This window comes from Elephas maximus, chromosome 13 (genome assembly GCF_024166365.1).
Source record: "Elephas maximus indicus isolate mEleMax1 chromosome 13, mEleMax1 primary haplotype, whole genome shotgun sequence".
Lineage (NCBI taxonomy): Eukaryota > Metazoa > Chordata > Mammalia > Proboscidea > Elephantidae > Elephas > Elephas maximus.
In genome coordinates this window covers 33,173,004-33,188,237 of record NC_064831.1, presented here as the reverse complement: position 1 = coordinate 33,188,237, position 15,234 = coordinate 33,173,004, and the positions used below count along the sequence as shown (strand labels likewise).

General features: G+C 37.4%; 1 protein-coding gene and 1 long non-coding RNA gene across 4 annotated transcripts in view; one reads left to right on the top strand and one right to left on the bottom strand.

Annotated features, from left to right (window-relative positions):
* The window catches only part of LRBA (LPS responsive beige-like anchor protein), a 769,624-nt gene that overhangs the window by 579,455 nt on the left and 174,935 nt on the right, over positions 1 to 15,234 (bottom strand). Inside the window, exon 31 of the mRNA XM_049905216.1 lies at positions 12,603 to 13,059. Coding sequence (XP_049761173.1) covers positions 12,603 to 13,059 — 457 coding nt within the window. The remainder of the gene's footprint in view (positions 1 to 12,602; positions 13,060 to 15,234) is intronic.
* Positions 3,875 to 4,684, top strand: LOC126087665 (uncharacterized). 3 transcript variants are annotated; one of them, XR_007519811.1, is made up of 4 exons: positions 3,875 to 3,958; positions 3,999 to 4,118; positions 4,438 to 4,517; positions 4,638 to 4,684. It is a non-coding gene; the product is annotated as an uncharacterized LOC126087665 (long non-coding RNA). The 3 variants fall into 3 exon arrangements; XR_007519813.1 differs by lacking the exon at positions 4,438 to 4,517 and adding an exon at positions 4,319 to 4,397; XR_007519812.1 differs by lacking the exons at positions 3,875 to 3,958; positions 3,999 to 4,118; positions 4,438 to 4,517 and adding exons at positions 4,141 to 4,198; positions 4,279 to 4,397.

The following is a 15,234-nucleotide window of genomic DNA, read 5'->3' as shown; positions in this document are numbered from 1 at the left end:
TCGAAAAACAATGCATAGGCATAAAAATTAGATGGCAAAAGTATCAAATAATCAAAGTTGTACATCTTGTATATTATTCAAACACAGGTATTTACGATATACCCATTTGCAATTAAAGTGTAATACTTCATACCAAAATAGTAACTAAAAGACCTTGTTAGGCGTAACTTAAAGGCATTTTTAATTGAAGTTAGTCCCATAAACATGCAAAAACCCAGTTAATGAGGTAAAGAGGACAGCTGATATATAATGCACTCCCACAGCAGTGCTTTCTTTTAATTACCTGGTGTTAACCATAAGCCTAAAGTCTCCAACATTCAATTTATTTAATCACATCTTTTGTCGACAATACTGTAACTGCAAACAGCAAGTATTCCCTTAACAGCTCTAAAGTATTCAGTTTCTAAATAAAGTTAGTTAGATACTTGATTCCAATAAACATATTCAGAAGTAGAAATTATGTAATTCCAATACTTTAAGAATGTATTTTTTGTTGTGATTTCAGAAAGAGATAACACCAAGCCAAAGAGGTTCCATTTTACTTCGATGCCTATCATGCGAGGGCAAACACTGTTGCCAATTAAATCAAGTTCTCTTGCGCTAGGCATGGCTTGTTCTATGTACTTGGAGGTAGCCAGTGTCACATCATTATAAGGGTGACTGCCAATGTTAACTATACACTAAAAAATAGAAGCAACAGCCACCTGAGCCCCCAATTCAAAACAGTGTGCTTAAATCATGGCAGCTTATATCAGATGAAGATTATTGACTTTAGGGGGAGTAGATATGACCTCTGTGTGTGTGTGCACACATGGGGGAGCGGGTTTAGATGGAGAAAAAAAACACAAAATGTAATTTGTGTATTTCCTACTCTGGGCAGAAATTTTTAAGCCTATTGTTTAAGAAAATCCCTAGCTTTTTACCTATTCCCTAGCAACTTATTGCGGGGGGCGGGGAGGGAGGGGAGTTAAGGAAGTAGGGAAGAAGAAATGTTGTGAATTTATATTCACATTTGTTAACAAAAGAGCCAGCAAGATCTAGTTTACCCAAATAATAAGTACAGGTAGGAGCAATATAAAAGATAGTATTTAGAAAAGCGATACTGTTTTCTACAGATAAAATTTATGACGCATATACCTACCTTATGACCTAGCAATTCCACTCCTAGCTATTTACCTGATAAAACTGATATACACAAAAAGACATACAATAATGTTCATTGAGGCTTTATTTATGATAGCCAAAAAGTGGAAGTAGCCGAGATATCCTTCGAACAGGAAAACAAATAAGCCAACACTGGTATGTTTATATATAAGAGCATACTACTGGGCAACAAAAAGAAACTCCGATATACACAAAAACATGTATGAATCTCAAAAATATAATACTGAAAGAAGCTCTATAAAAAAAAATGTGTTTCCTTTTACATTAAGTCCTAGAACAGGCAAGACTAACGTATAATGGGAAACACATACAACACAGAACCACCTCTGGAGAATGGGGACAGGGGTTGGCTGGGAAGTGGAATAAGGGAACTTTCAGGGGCTATTTTATCTTTTTTTTTTAATTACATTTTATTGTATTTTTGGTTAAAGTATACACAGCAAAACAGGTTTCCATTCAACAATTTCTACACATAATGTTCAAGGGATGATTTTTACCTTCACGGAAGTTCTGGATTACAGAGGTGTATGAATTTATCAAAACTCATTAAATGGTACCCTTGAGACCAGTGTCTTCCATTGCATATAAACTTTTTCTTAAAAAACTGTATAAATCTCTAATAGCAATCTCCACATGCTCAAGTGTTAAAGGATGAAGTGTACTGATGTCTGCAACTTTGAAATGCATCAAAAAAATAATATTAATTGATGGTAGAGGATGGATATATGGAGAGTTACAGTACGTGATAAAGCAAATACAGTAAAAGGCTAATTGTAGGGTCTTGGTGACAGGTACAGGTGTGTTCACTGTGCAGTTACTGTAACTTCTCTGTATGTTTAAACATTTTTATAATAAAACTAGTAAAACAAAATTTACTACACGTTCCGTAAAACGCATAATCCCATTTTGTTAACGATGATGCGGTTAATTAAGACAACAAAAGAACGTGATCTCATTTCTAATCCTCTAGCCTAGTGTCATTAACACCACCTTCAATCATAAATAACCCCTATTCTTTAATTCAGTTCAGTAAATATTTGTTGTCCAAGATGGTTCAGACATCCTCAGGAATGACACACCTGTATGGTGTATAGGTTCCTACATGGATTTACATTTAACCCAGTATCTCTCACATACTTCCGCACCATGCTCTTTCAATTCCTTGAGCATGCTGTATCATTTCACAACTCCAACTCGTTGTCCAGGCTGTTCCTGTGCGAAGAGAAGTTGGCAAACCCCCATTCAACTTTTAAAACTTTGCTCATAGATAAGCCTCTCCAGACCCTCTCCAAAAAACCGAACCAAACCCATTGCCATCAAGTCGATTCAAACTCAGATCACCCAAATCAAAGTTAATGATGCAATGTTTGTTGTGCTCCCAGATCTTATTATGTAATATAACATTATCAATTATAATAGCTGCTATGGTTTATTAGGAGCCCTGGTGGTGCAGTGGTTATTAAGAGCTTTGCTGCTAATGAGACGGCTAGCAATTCAAATCCACCAGTCACCCCTTGGGAACCCTGTGGGGCAGTTCTGCTCTGCCCTATATGGTCACTACGAGTCAGAATCAACTCAACGGCAACAGGTAAACACCTTTATTCTTAACACAGTTCTAAGGTACATATTATTTTCATTTTAAAATTTAAAAAGTAAAGCTCACAGAGGTAAAGTAACTTGCCAAAATGATAGAACTGCCCTACAAATGGAGGTCTGTCTGAAACCAGAGCCTCTACACTGAACTGTTTCCTCATATTGACTTCTTTTTACGTAATTGTACTGAGATATAATTCACACAAGATAAAATTCAGCCATTTAAAGTATACAATAAAATGATTTTCGGTATGTTCACAGAGTTGTGCAACCACCACAATCATACTGACCCTTAAACATAACTCTATATTATAAACATCTTCAAGTAATGGCAATGAAAATCTCCAAGATATAAAATTACATATATATTCCTATTAAAATACAAAAATACTATATTTTATCAATGAAAATGGTCTCATTCTTTAGCCCAGCATTGTAATTACTAGATAATAGAGAAATAAGGAGCCCAGGTGGTGCAGTGGTTAAGTGCTCAGATACGAACCAAAAGGTGGGTCTGAACCCACCAGCCAGCTGCTCAGGAGCAGAAAGATGTGGCAGGTCTACTCCCATAAAGAGGACGGCCTTCGAAACCCCACGGGGCGGCTCTACTCTCTGTCACTGTAAGTCGCTATGAGTCGGAAGGTTCTACTCTCTGTCACTGTAAGTCGCTATGAGTCGGAAGGTTCTACCCTCTGTCACTGTAAGTCGCTATGAGTCGGAAGGTTCTACCCTCTGTCACTGTAAGTCGCTATGAGTCGGAAGGTTCTACCCTCTGTCACTGTAAGTCGCTATGAGTCGGAAGGTTCTACCCTCTGTCACTGTAAGTCGCTATGAGTCGGAAGGTTCTACCCTCTGTCACTGTAAGTCGCTATGAGTCGGAAGGTTCTACCCTCTGTCACTGTAAGTCGCTATGAGTCGGAAGGTTCTACCCTCTCTCACTGTAAGTCGCTATGAGTCGGAAGGTTCTACCCTCTCTCACTGTAAGTCGCTATGAGTCGGAAGGTTCTACTCTCTCTCACTGTAAGTCGCTATGAGTCGGAAGGTTCTACTCTCTCTCACTGTAAGTCGCTATGAGTCGGAAGGTTCTACTCTCTCTCACCGTAAGTCGCTATGAGTCGGAAGGTTCTACTCTCTCTCACCGTAAGTCGCTATGAGTCGGAAGGTCTACTCTCTCTCACCGTAAGTCGCTATGAGTCGGAAGGTTCTCCTCTCTCTCACCGTAAGTCGCTATGAGTCGGAAGGTTCTACTCTCTCTCACCGTAAGTCGCTATGAGTCGGAAGGTTCTCCTCTCTCTCACCGTAAGTCGCTATGAGTCGGAAGGTTCTCCTCTCTCTCACCGTAAGTCGCTATGAGTCGGAAGGTTCTACTCTCTCTCACCGTAAGTCGCTATGAGTCGGAAGGTTCTACTCTCTCTCACCGTAAGTCGCTATGAGTCGGAAGGTTCTACTCTCTCTCACTGTAAGTCGCTATGAGTCGGAAGGTTCTACTCTCTCTCACTGTAAGTCGCTATTAGTCGGAAGGTTCTACTCTCTCTCACCGTAAGTCGCTATGAGTCGGAAGGTCTACTCTCTCTCACCGTAAGTCGCTATGAGTCGGAAGGTTCTACTCTCTCTCACCGTAAGTCGCTATGAGTCGGAAGGTTCTCCCCTCTCTCACCGTAAGTCGCTATGAGTCGGAAGGTTCTCCTCTCTCTCACCGTAAGTCGCTATGAGTCGGAAGGTTCTACTCTCTCTCACCGTAAGTCGCTATGAGTCGGAAGGTTCTACTCTCTCTCACCGTAAGTCACTATGAGTCGGAAGGTTCTCCTCTCTCTCACCGTAAGTCGCTATGAGTCGGAAGGTTCTATTCTCTCTCACCGTAAGTCGCTATGAGTCGGAAGGTTCTACTCTCTCTCACTGTAAGTCGCTATGAGTCGGAAGGTTCTACTCTCTCTCACCGTAAGTCGCTATGAGTCGGAAGGTTCTACTCTCTCTCACCGTAAGTCGCTATGAGTCGGAAGGTTCTACTCTCTCTCACCGTAAGTCGCTATGAGTCGGAAGGTTCTCCTCTCTCTCACCGTAAGTCGCTATGAGTCGGAAGGTTCTCCTCTCTCTCACCGTAAGTCGCTATGAGTCGGAAGGTTCTACTCTCTCTCACCGTAAGTCGCTATGAGTCGGAAGGTTCTACTCTCTCTCACTGTAAGTCGCTATGAGTCGGAAGGTTCTACTCTCTGTCACTGTAAGTCGCTATGAGTCGGAATCAACTTGACAGCAACACATTTGGTTTTGGTTTAGAGAAATAAAGTTAATCAACTTCCGAATTCATTGACGAGTTCAAATAAATTCTGAGGAATTCATATAACATGGTTCAGCTATGAGCCACGTAACAATAATGCTGCAATTAAAAGGACATTAAGCAGTAGGCGGATTTGGGAATATTTTCATTCCCTCTACCATAAAAGGCTAAAATCTTCAACAGAGGCAATCTTTAACCTATCATACTTATCCTGTTCACTCTAAGTGTAAATCTAAACTAGTAAACATATACTAGCTTAAAAAATACATAGAAATTTCAAAATTTACCCACCATAATGAAGCCTGGTCATGCAAGAACTGAGCATTTCACATTAAGCCTTTATCAAACGCTTTGGAAAACACACAAAAAAAATGCAAAACTCATTCGACGAAACTTTGAGAGCCTATATGCCAGGAATGTGCAAAGTATACTTCTCGCATATTTCTCAGCCTATTGCTTAAATTTCTACTTAGGAACCAAATTAAAATCCTTTATAACATTTAAGAAACAAATGTCTGAATTTTTAACATCTGCCATAAATTTTAACAAAAAAAATTCAAATTTTTTGGTATAAAGTATTTGGAAGATAGATAACCAGTTATGCAAGCTAGTTTTCCAAACTGTATATTCAAAATTTAATATTAAAGAGATAAAATTCTGCTTATTATATTTATCCTTTACATATACACTAATTTTATTGAGCACTTAATATTTTTGAGGTACCGCACTAATTTTTTTTTTTTTTTTAACGATACATATGAAGTATTAGATCTAATATTTACAACAATCCATGAGGGAGGTGTGACATGTTATTATTCCCCATTTTACCCATGAGAAAGAAGTGAAGTAAAATTTCTAAGGTCCTACAGCTATCAAGTGAAAATACTGTTGATTTTTTAATTCTTTTTAAAAGAACTAGAAGTCTTTTTGAAAGTTTCTTTTTATTTATTAAGAACAGACAGACAGTATCAGCCTTCCAAATGACAAAGGCTCTGAGGTTCTATTTCAGAATTTTATCAGTTTCAAATAGATTCATCACAAGCCTTCACATCAATGCTATTTTATTTAAAGTGCAAACAGTTCACTGCAGGAGAAAAGAGAATTTTAAGTCTAGTCCTTTATTCCCTAAGGATATAGTTGAAAAGCCAGAGGAGCCCTTGAACTTTTTATCAAGATGAATCCTTGGCATCCACTAATCACCAGAGAGGATCTTCAAATTAGATAAGAGCAAGAATTTTGGCATGGGAATGAACACAAACACCTTGCTGTTCACAAAGGCCCACAACCTGGCAGGCTTTCAGCAAGGTTTCACTCATGGAGCTGTCACTCTAAACTTTCCAGCTATAGCTTGGAAGTTGATAATTCTTAAGATATGAGGAGAGTTGTGATTTCTGACACAGCATTCCTGAGATAAGCACATGATCTGAAGGTTGCTTTGAAATTCCCAAAGATATTCCACTGGTCTATGGCTATATAGAAACAGTTTTCCAAAAGGTGTCTCTTGCTTAAAAAAAAGAAGCGGGGGAGGGAGGAAGAACCTCACAAACCAGTTTGCTTGCCATCAAACTATATGTTAAATGCACACCAGAAAGTAAGCTCCACAGAACATCCTGAAAAATGCTGTCACCGAAATTCTCATCTGCTTCCCACTTCTATAAATCTCTTAAATTGTGCTACTCAAGCATGGTTTCCTAAAGAAGTTAATAACCTACTCACTCAAAGCGTTAGTAAGGCATAGATTTAATTTCTACACTATTTAAAAAGAAATAAAGTCCAAAAAATATGAAATTTTGGTCATTTATAGGAAATAATTTTCAACTATATTATTAAAACATAGTAAATTTGAAAATCTATAGTCCCACTTAAATTTTTTCTCTGATTACCCAATATAAGATTAACATAAATCTGAACAAAATATAAAAATTGAGAATCTATAAATAAATAAATAATCACTCACAACTCTCCCCATGCTTATAAGTAAAGCTGCTCATTATACTTTTCAAGCCTTTCTTCCAAGGTGCCTCTGGCTGGACTTAAACCTTTATCTTTTCAGTTGGCAGCCTAGTGATTCAACAGTTGGCCCCACCCAGGGACTCCACTCAAAAGATAGCTATTGCTATTAACAATTTGATAAATACTTTTTGAGGTGTGTGTGAACATATATATCTTTATAAAACAGGATCATAAATTCCAAACAATTTTGTCACTTCATTTTTCACTTATTCATATATCTTCAATATCATTTCACAGCAATACATATTGTTCTGCCTTTTTTTTTTTCTTTTTAATGTCTGCATAGTTCTTTATGTATAGAAAATAACATATGCAATCCGTCCTTCATAGACTGGTAACTATGAATAAGCCAATGTTTCACTATTACGAAAGGGTGCTGCTGTGAAAGGCTATATGGCACAGCAGCCGAGGGCCAGCCAGGATGGAACCTTAGGTCCTTGTATAAGTCCTGAGGCTACTTACTTGATCTTCCTGTGCCTCAGTTTTTTCATCTCTAAAGTAGGCATTTAGAACAGTACTTCGCAGGATAAAAAAGTTCGACGTGCATTAGCTTAATTATAAAATTCCTCTTACGGACAACATTTTATACTTGTATGGCTCTTCAGATAAACTTCTAGAAGTACAATTACTAAGTTTATATAATTGAAAGTTTAATCAATACCAACAATTTGCTCTTATAATAGATGCCAAAATACTCTCTCACTATAACAGCAGAAAAAATGTTCTTCATACTCTCACAAGCGCTAGGTTTCATCTTCTTTCAAATCTCTGCTAATTTAACAGGAGAATATTACTCATGGCTATTTTAATACATATTTTTCATTATTAATGATGTAGACCATTTTTACATACTTACATATTAGTGTTTCTTCTTATTTGAACTGCCTGTTCCTATTATTTGTTCATTTTTCCAGCGATTAGTCATTTTATGAATGACTAACCACTAAATGCACATACTGAGACTACAACACTTTTATTTGTAATATGTATTCCAAGTGTTTAGTGCCTATATACACACGTGGGGTCGATATGCACGGGGGGGAAGGGGGCAGGCTTGATGGCAGGTAACAACAATACACATATAACAGAAAGCAGTGGTGAATAAATGTCTCACTCTATATGACAGATAAGTTTACATGTCTTAGTTATCTAGTGCTGCTATAACAGAAGTACCATAAGTGGATGGCTTTAACGAACAGAAATTTATTCTCTCACAGTCTAGGAGGCTAGAAGTCTAAATTCTGGATGCCAGCTCCAGAGGAAGGCTTTCTCTCTCTGTCGGCTCTGAGGGAAGGACCCTGTCATCAATCTTCCCTAGTCAAGGGACCCCAGGTCCAAAGGACGTGGTATTCTTCTGGCTGTTGTTTCTTGGTGGTATGAAGTCCCCCTGTCTCTCTGCTTCCTTTTCTCTTTTATATCTCAAAAGAGATTCATTTAAGAAACAACCTAATCTTGTAGATTGAGTCCTGCCTCATTAACATAACTGCTGCTAATCCCATCCATTAACATCATAGAGGTAGGATTTACAACACACAGGAAAATCACATAAGATGACAACATAGTGGACAATCATATAATACTGGGAATCATGGCCTAGGCAAGGTGACAGATATTTTTTATTATTCAATCCATGACAACATGTAATGAGTAATTTCTTTATACTTACTGCTATAGATTAATTATAAGCACTACTACTATCCACATTTTAGGATGAGGAAATTTAAGCTTAAAAAATCCAAAACCCACTGCCATTGAGTCCATTCTGACTCATAGCAACCCTATAGGACAGAGTAGAACTGCTCCATAGTTTCCAAGGATCGTCTGGTGGATTCAAACTGCTGACCTTTTGGTTAGCAGCTGTAGCTCTTAACCACAACACAACTAGGGTTTCCATTTAGGCTTAAGGGAGAGGTAATTTGTCTAAATCCACTAATAAGTGATATAACTAGGGCTAAAAATCTGTTTTGGCTGATTTCTAGAGCCAGTATTCTAATTTCTATGTTATGCTGTTGTTAGGTTCTTGAATCTGTTTCTGAATTATCTTCAGCAAAATTTTACTTACATATGATATCAATGACATTGTTGCATTATTTCCAAGTTCCTTTGGAATTTCTGTGTTATAAAGTATTTTAAAAAATAAAGGCATTGGAATGTAATAGTCATTATATCTATAATGTCATATTATAGTTATACCAATATGCCATTTATCTGTAATGCAAACTTCCATCTCCTAACTCCAGAACATTTCTCTAATCTTTAAGAAGAGGCAGAAAAGTCAAAATGGGAGATGATGCCAAAAAGAACCCCCACTGAAGTTACATATTCGTTGTGTTCTTTCAGAGAGTCTTGTCATTGTTAGGTGCTACTGAGTGGGTTCCAACTCATAGCAAACCTACGCACAACAAAACAAAATGCTGCCCGGTCCTGCACTATCCTCACAATCATTGCTATGTTTGAGCCCACTGTTGCAGCTGCTGTGTCAACCCATCTCATTGACAGTCTATCTCTTTTTCGCTGATCCTCTACTTTACCAAGCATGATGTCCTTCTCCAGGGACTGGCCCCCCCTAATAATATGTCCAAAGAGTGAGTCAAAGTCTCTTCATCCTTGCCTCTAAGGAGCATTCTGGCTGCACTTCCAAGATACAAGATGTGTTCGTTCTTCTGGCTGTCTATGGTATATATAATATTCTTCACCAACACCACATTTCAAAAGGATCAGTTCTTTGGTCTTTCCCATTTGTTGTCCAGCTGTGAGGATTTTTGTTTTCTTTATGATGAGGTGTAATCCATACTGAAGGCTGCAGTCTTAAGATTTTCATCAGTAAATGTGTCAAGTCCTCTTCACTTTCAGCAAGCAAGGTTGTGTCATCTGCCTATCACAGGTTGTTAATGAATCTTGCATCAATCCTAATGCCACCTTCTTCATACAGTCCAGCTTCTTGGGTTATTTGCCCAGCACACAGATGGAATAAGCATGGTGAAAAGATACAACCCTGACATACACTTTTCCTGATTTTAAAAACCACACAGTATCCCCTCGTTCTGTTCGAACAACTGCCTCTGGGTCTATGTATTCACTCTGCATGGCACAATTAAGCGTTCTGGAATTCCCATTCATTGAAATGTTATCCATAATTGTTATGATGCACACAGCTGAATGTCTTCGTGTAGTAAATAAACCACAGATCAACATCTTTCTGGTATCCTGTGCTTTTAGCCAAGATCCATCTGACATCATCAATGATATCCCTCGTTCCACATCCTCTTTGAATCTAGTTTAAATTTCAGAGAATCTTATGTACCATAAGTAATTTTGGTTTAAGTGTTATGGATTGAATTGTACCTGCCAAAAATGTACGTCAACTTAGCTAGGCCATGATTCCCAGTAACGTGATTGTTGACCATTTTGTGATATGATGTAATTATCCTATGTTTTGCAAATCCTACCTGAGGCAGGATTAGAGGCAGTTATGTTAACGAGACAAGACACAATCTACAGGATAAGGCTGTATCTTGAGTCAGTATCTTCTGAGACATAAGAGAAGCGAGCAGAGAAGAAGAAGACCTCATACCACCAAGAAAGCAGAGATGGAAGCAGAATGGGTCCTATGGACTTGGAGTCCCTGTGCTGAGAAAATCCTAGACCCAGGAGAAGATTGATAACAAGAACCTTCCCCCAGAGTCAACAGAGAGAGAAAGGCTTCCTCTGGAGTTGGTGCCCTGAATTCAGACTCCTACACTATGAGAGAATAAATTTCTGTTTGTTAAAGCCATTCACATAAGGTATTTCTGTTACAGCAGCAATAGATAACTAAGACAGTAAGGATATAAAAAGCTTGAGTATATAATATGTCAATTCATAGCAATCCTGGTTTTGAAGTAGAAAACTAGGAGCTGAGAAGAAATAGAGAATACAGGAGACACAGAGAAATAAATAACAACCTGAAAGTGGGGGAAAGACTGAATAACTAAAAAAGGTATCACTACATGTTCCAACATTTAATGTGAATAACAATAAAATTCACTCATCAGGAAAAAAATGAAATTATGATGGGGACATGTCAAAAGAAAACGGAAGCCAACTTGAAAGGGCCTCCTCTGGCCAAATCAGAGGCAATCTGAACATCAACATAAATAATAAAAACCTATTCAATAAATTAGGAAATCATGAGGCCATACAATGAATGAATTGAAAGTTTGTTGAGAAATGGGATATTCCTAGAGATTCATAGTGCCTCTGTCACAAGGAATACCTTTACAATGAAGGAGCCTAGAAAACACTATTTTAATAAGTGATCAAAGTGAACATAATCAGTAATTAGACAAAACTATGTACCACTTAATACGCTGCAACAAGAAGAAACAGCATCACTTCTGTGATACTTCTGCCAAAATCCAATAACTCGAATCTAATCCTGGGAAACCATCAGACAAATGTAATTGGAGGGGCATTGTATGAAATAGCTGGGTTGTAATCTTCAAACATGTCAAGGTCATTTATTTCTTTTAAAATAGTGTAGAAATGAATTCTATGCCTTACTAATGCCTTAAGTAAGTAGGCTATTAACTTCAGAGAACTATGCTTGGGTAATACATTTCAAGAGATATACTGATATACTGAAGTGGAGTGCAAAAGGGAATTCTGATGATATCATTCAGATTGAAGGAGAATAAAGAGACATAACTAAATGTAACACATAAGTCTGAACTGGATCCTTCTGCTATAAAGGACCCTACTGATACAATTCGCAGAGCTTGGAAGATGTTAGTTAGAAGATTAGAAGGTAGTAATATATCCATGTTAACTTCCTTATCGATGAATGTATTATGTGTGGTTGTATAGAAAATACACAATACAGTACTCCGACGTGATAGAACAGTGTCAGCAATTTCCTTTCTAATGGCTCAAGAAAAATAAAAGTTCTTTGTACTATACTTGCAACTTACCTGTAACTTAGAGCTTCCTTTCAAATAAAAATATTGTTTTTAAAAAAAAAGAAAATGCTTATAACTCTAATACATGTCTTAGCAGAATTTCAGAAAGCTTAAAAATATACAGTGAAAATTTTCAAGTAAAGTAGTAAACCATTTTTTAGGGCAGCAGAACCAACACAGTGAAGAATCTGCAGTCAGCTTTCTCAAGCTCTCGGGGCTCTGAACATCTTCAATTCCTGAACCTGTTGGAACCACAGATTCCCAGCTTTTTTTCAAAAAGGATGGCACGGTACTGGCAGCCAGGGAGTCAAGGATAACCATTTGTAAGTACAAGATATTTCTGTTATAACCAAAGAAAACATAGTATTTAACATACAACTTGCAAATATTAAAATTCTTTTTTAAAATCATCTTATTGATATGTTGATAAATAACAATTTGAAATGGTATGCAAACCATACAAAAAATTATCCTTGTTATTTTTATAAACTGGATCCAAACATCCTTTGCTGATGCTGAAGCTGAAAAATTTAGCAGAGTTAAATTGAATTCCTGTTTAATTTTAAATCTTTAAAATGTAGAAATATAAATATAACAAAGCAATAGGCTATTGACAGTACCTGTCAAAAGATCTGAACTGCACAGGTTGTTCAACAGATAGATCACCAAGAGCTCCAAGGCAGGCTGGTGGCAGAAGGGAAGGATCCACCGTGACTCCATCTGCTGGTATGTTAACCAAGCTTCGGAGAATGTCCTTCACATTGACATTTTTTGAAACTGGAATTGATGGTGCAGCCTTGTTATCCACCTCATTTTCCCTTTCATTTTTGGTTTCCTGAGATTTATTGACTTCTAAAGAGAGAGTGCACAGCACCTCGCTGACTGCATCGGGCCCTGCACTGACACTTGGAGGTGCTGTCTGAGGAGCTGCGTCCACACTGCTTCCTACTCCACCTACTCCAGCAGCTGTTTCCTCCCCAATGCCCGAGTCTCTCCTTCGTGCAGATGTTATGCTTTCTGATTCGTCCACTGATGCCTGTGTTATAGGGCTGAGTGTTGCTGGTGTATTTTCTACATCTTACCCAGAAACAGAAGAAAAGAAAAAATCAAAATATTTAGAAGCAACTTTAAAAGGTATATTCAGTCTTAGTGGTTTCTTTATTCCATCTATTATTTCAAGTTATGGAGTATATGGAATGTTCTAAAAAGCAAAAACAATCTATAAAATGTACTGAGTAACTATGCCTATAATTAGACAGTAAAATTAAAGAATAAGTACAATTGATAATATATAAAGACTCAAATATACTCCATAAACACAATCAACCACTTCTCCGCTGTATCAATCAGTAATCTTTTTTAAAAATAGATTAAAAAAATCCAAAAGTGTTTCAATTTGAGATACTTCTAGGCAAGTAATAAGGGTCAATTTGTATATAAATGAGCTGATACTCACTGTCAAGTTCTCTACTTCTCTCAATGGGAGCAAGTTATTAATGTTTTTCCAGACCACCCCTCTTCTATATCATTGGTCTTAACTCCTCATCATCTCACATATCACAATAACTTAGTCTATCCTTTTATGTTACATTAAGTCAATTGCAGATCTGAAACATTTTGATGGGGTGCTCACTGACTACAACAGGAAATATCCATTTTTTCCTAACCCAACATACAAGGACAAGATGTTGACAGGAAGGAACAATACTCATAGGAATGGGATAAAAATTACAGGCTGAGAAAAAGACAAGACCTGTTCCTACTTTCTTTCCCAAACAAGAAGGTCTACCATACTCTGAATGACGTTTTAATAGGAATCACATTTTTATGATAAATTTATGTTACATATGGGGATAAAATTAATTATCGACAAACATTGATTAGTATTATTGATAATAAAACACCATTGAAAACCTCCAAACTAATCATATCAATGGGTGGCAACACAAGGTTACTAGTCACTGGCCTACAGAAAAAGTCCAAAATCCTTAGGATAATGTACAAGGCTCTTCAATAACATGAGTCTACTAGAACAGAAACTTCATCAGGTTAGGGAATTTGTCTTATTTGCCACTGCATCTCTAGCACGTACAACAATGCCTGGAAGATTGCAGGTAATCGATAAATATGTATCAAATGACTACACTCCAACTTTATCTCCTGTTACTTTTGCCATGACACATTACACACCAGCAACACCAAATTACTCCCTATTTGCTGAACACAATACGATGTCTCAAGCCTCTTTCTCTTCCTACGCTGTTATTTCTCTGCATAATAATCCCATGACCTATACCTGAGATACGGATTCCTCAAATCCAGTTCAACAAGGAGCATCCCCTTTTCTCTCTGTGTTGCTTCATTTTCTCCTAACAGGCTTTCTTCACCGTACCACTCCAATGATAACGCTCTTACAAAAAGTCACCAAAAACCTCCACCTTTAGAAATCCAGCGGTCAAACCTCAGTCCTTACAGTCTTTGACCTAACACCCTGAGTTGATTATTACCTCCAACTCGATACTGTTTTCTTAACTTAGCTTCCAGAACCCACACTCGATTTTTCTCCTACTACCTCACTGGTAAAAACTTCTAGTATTCCTTTACTTCCCTAGTGATCTCATTTACTCTCAACAACAAAAAAAAAAAAAAAGTTCCAAAATTCAGACTTTTATATACAACTACGTACTCTGCATTTTCTTTTGTATGTCTAAAAGACATCATAAATGCAACATGTCTAAAACTGAATTTCTTCTTTTTTCCCAAAAATCTGTTTCCTTTTAGTCTTCTACACTGGTAATGGTAAAAAACCTTGTAATCATTCTTTACTATGATCTCTTTTACATAACCCACACCTAATGTTTAAAAATCCTGTTGTCTTCATCTTCAAAATATATCCAGAATCTGATTCTCACAATCTCATAAGGCTATCACCCTAGATTACTACAATTTCTACTAACTGGTAATGGCAAATGGTTACTTTAATGTCTCTATTGAACCATGCCTCCTGGTATTCACCCCCTTGAAAAGGGCTGGGCTTGACTAAGTTAAGCAATAGAATATAGAAGATGTAGCACAATGCCTGTGATGGGTTAAGGCTGTGTGTCAACTTGGCTGGGCCATGATTCTCAGTGGTTTGGCAGTCGTATGATGTTGTGATCACTTCCATGATGAGATTTAATATAATGTGATGACCTCCACGATGGGATCTGCTGTGAGTCGCCATTTAGTTGAAAGGGAATTTCCTTGGGTGTG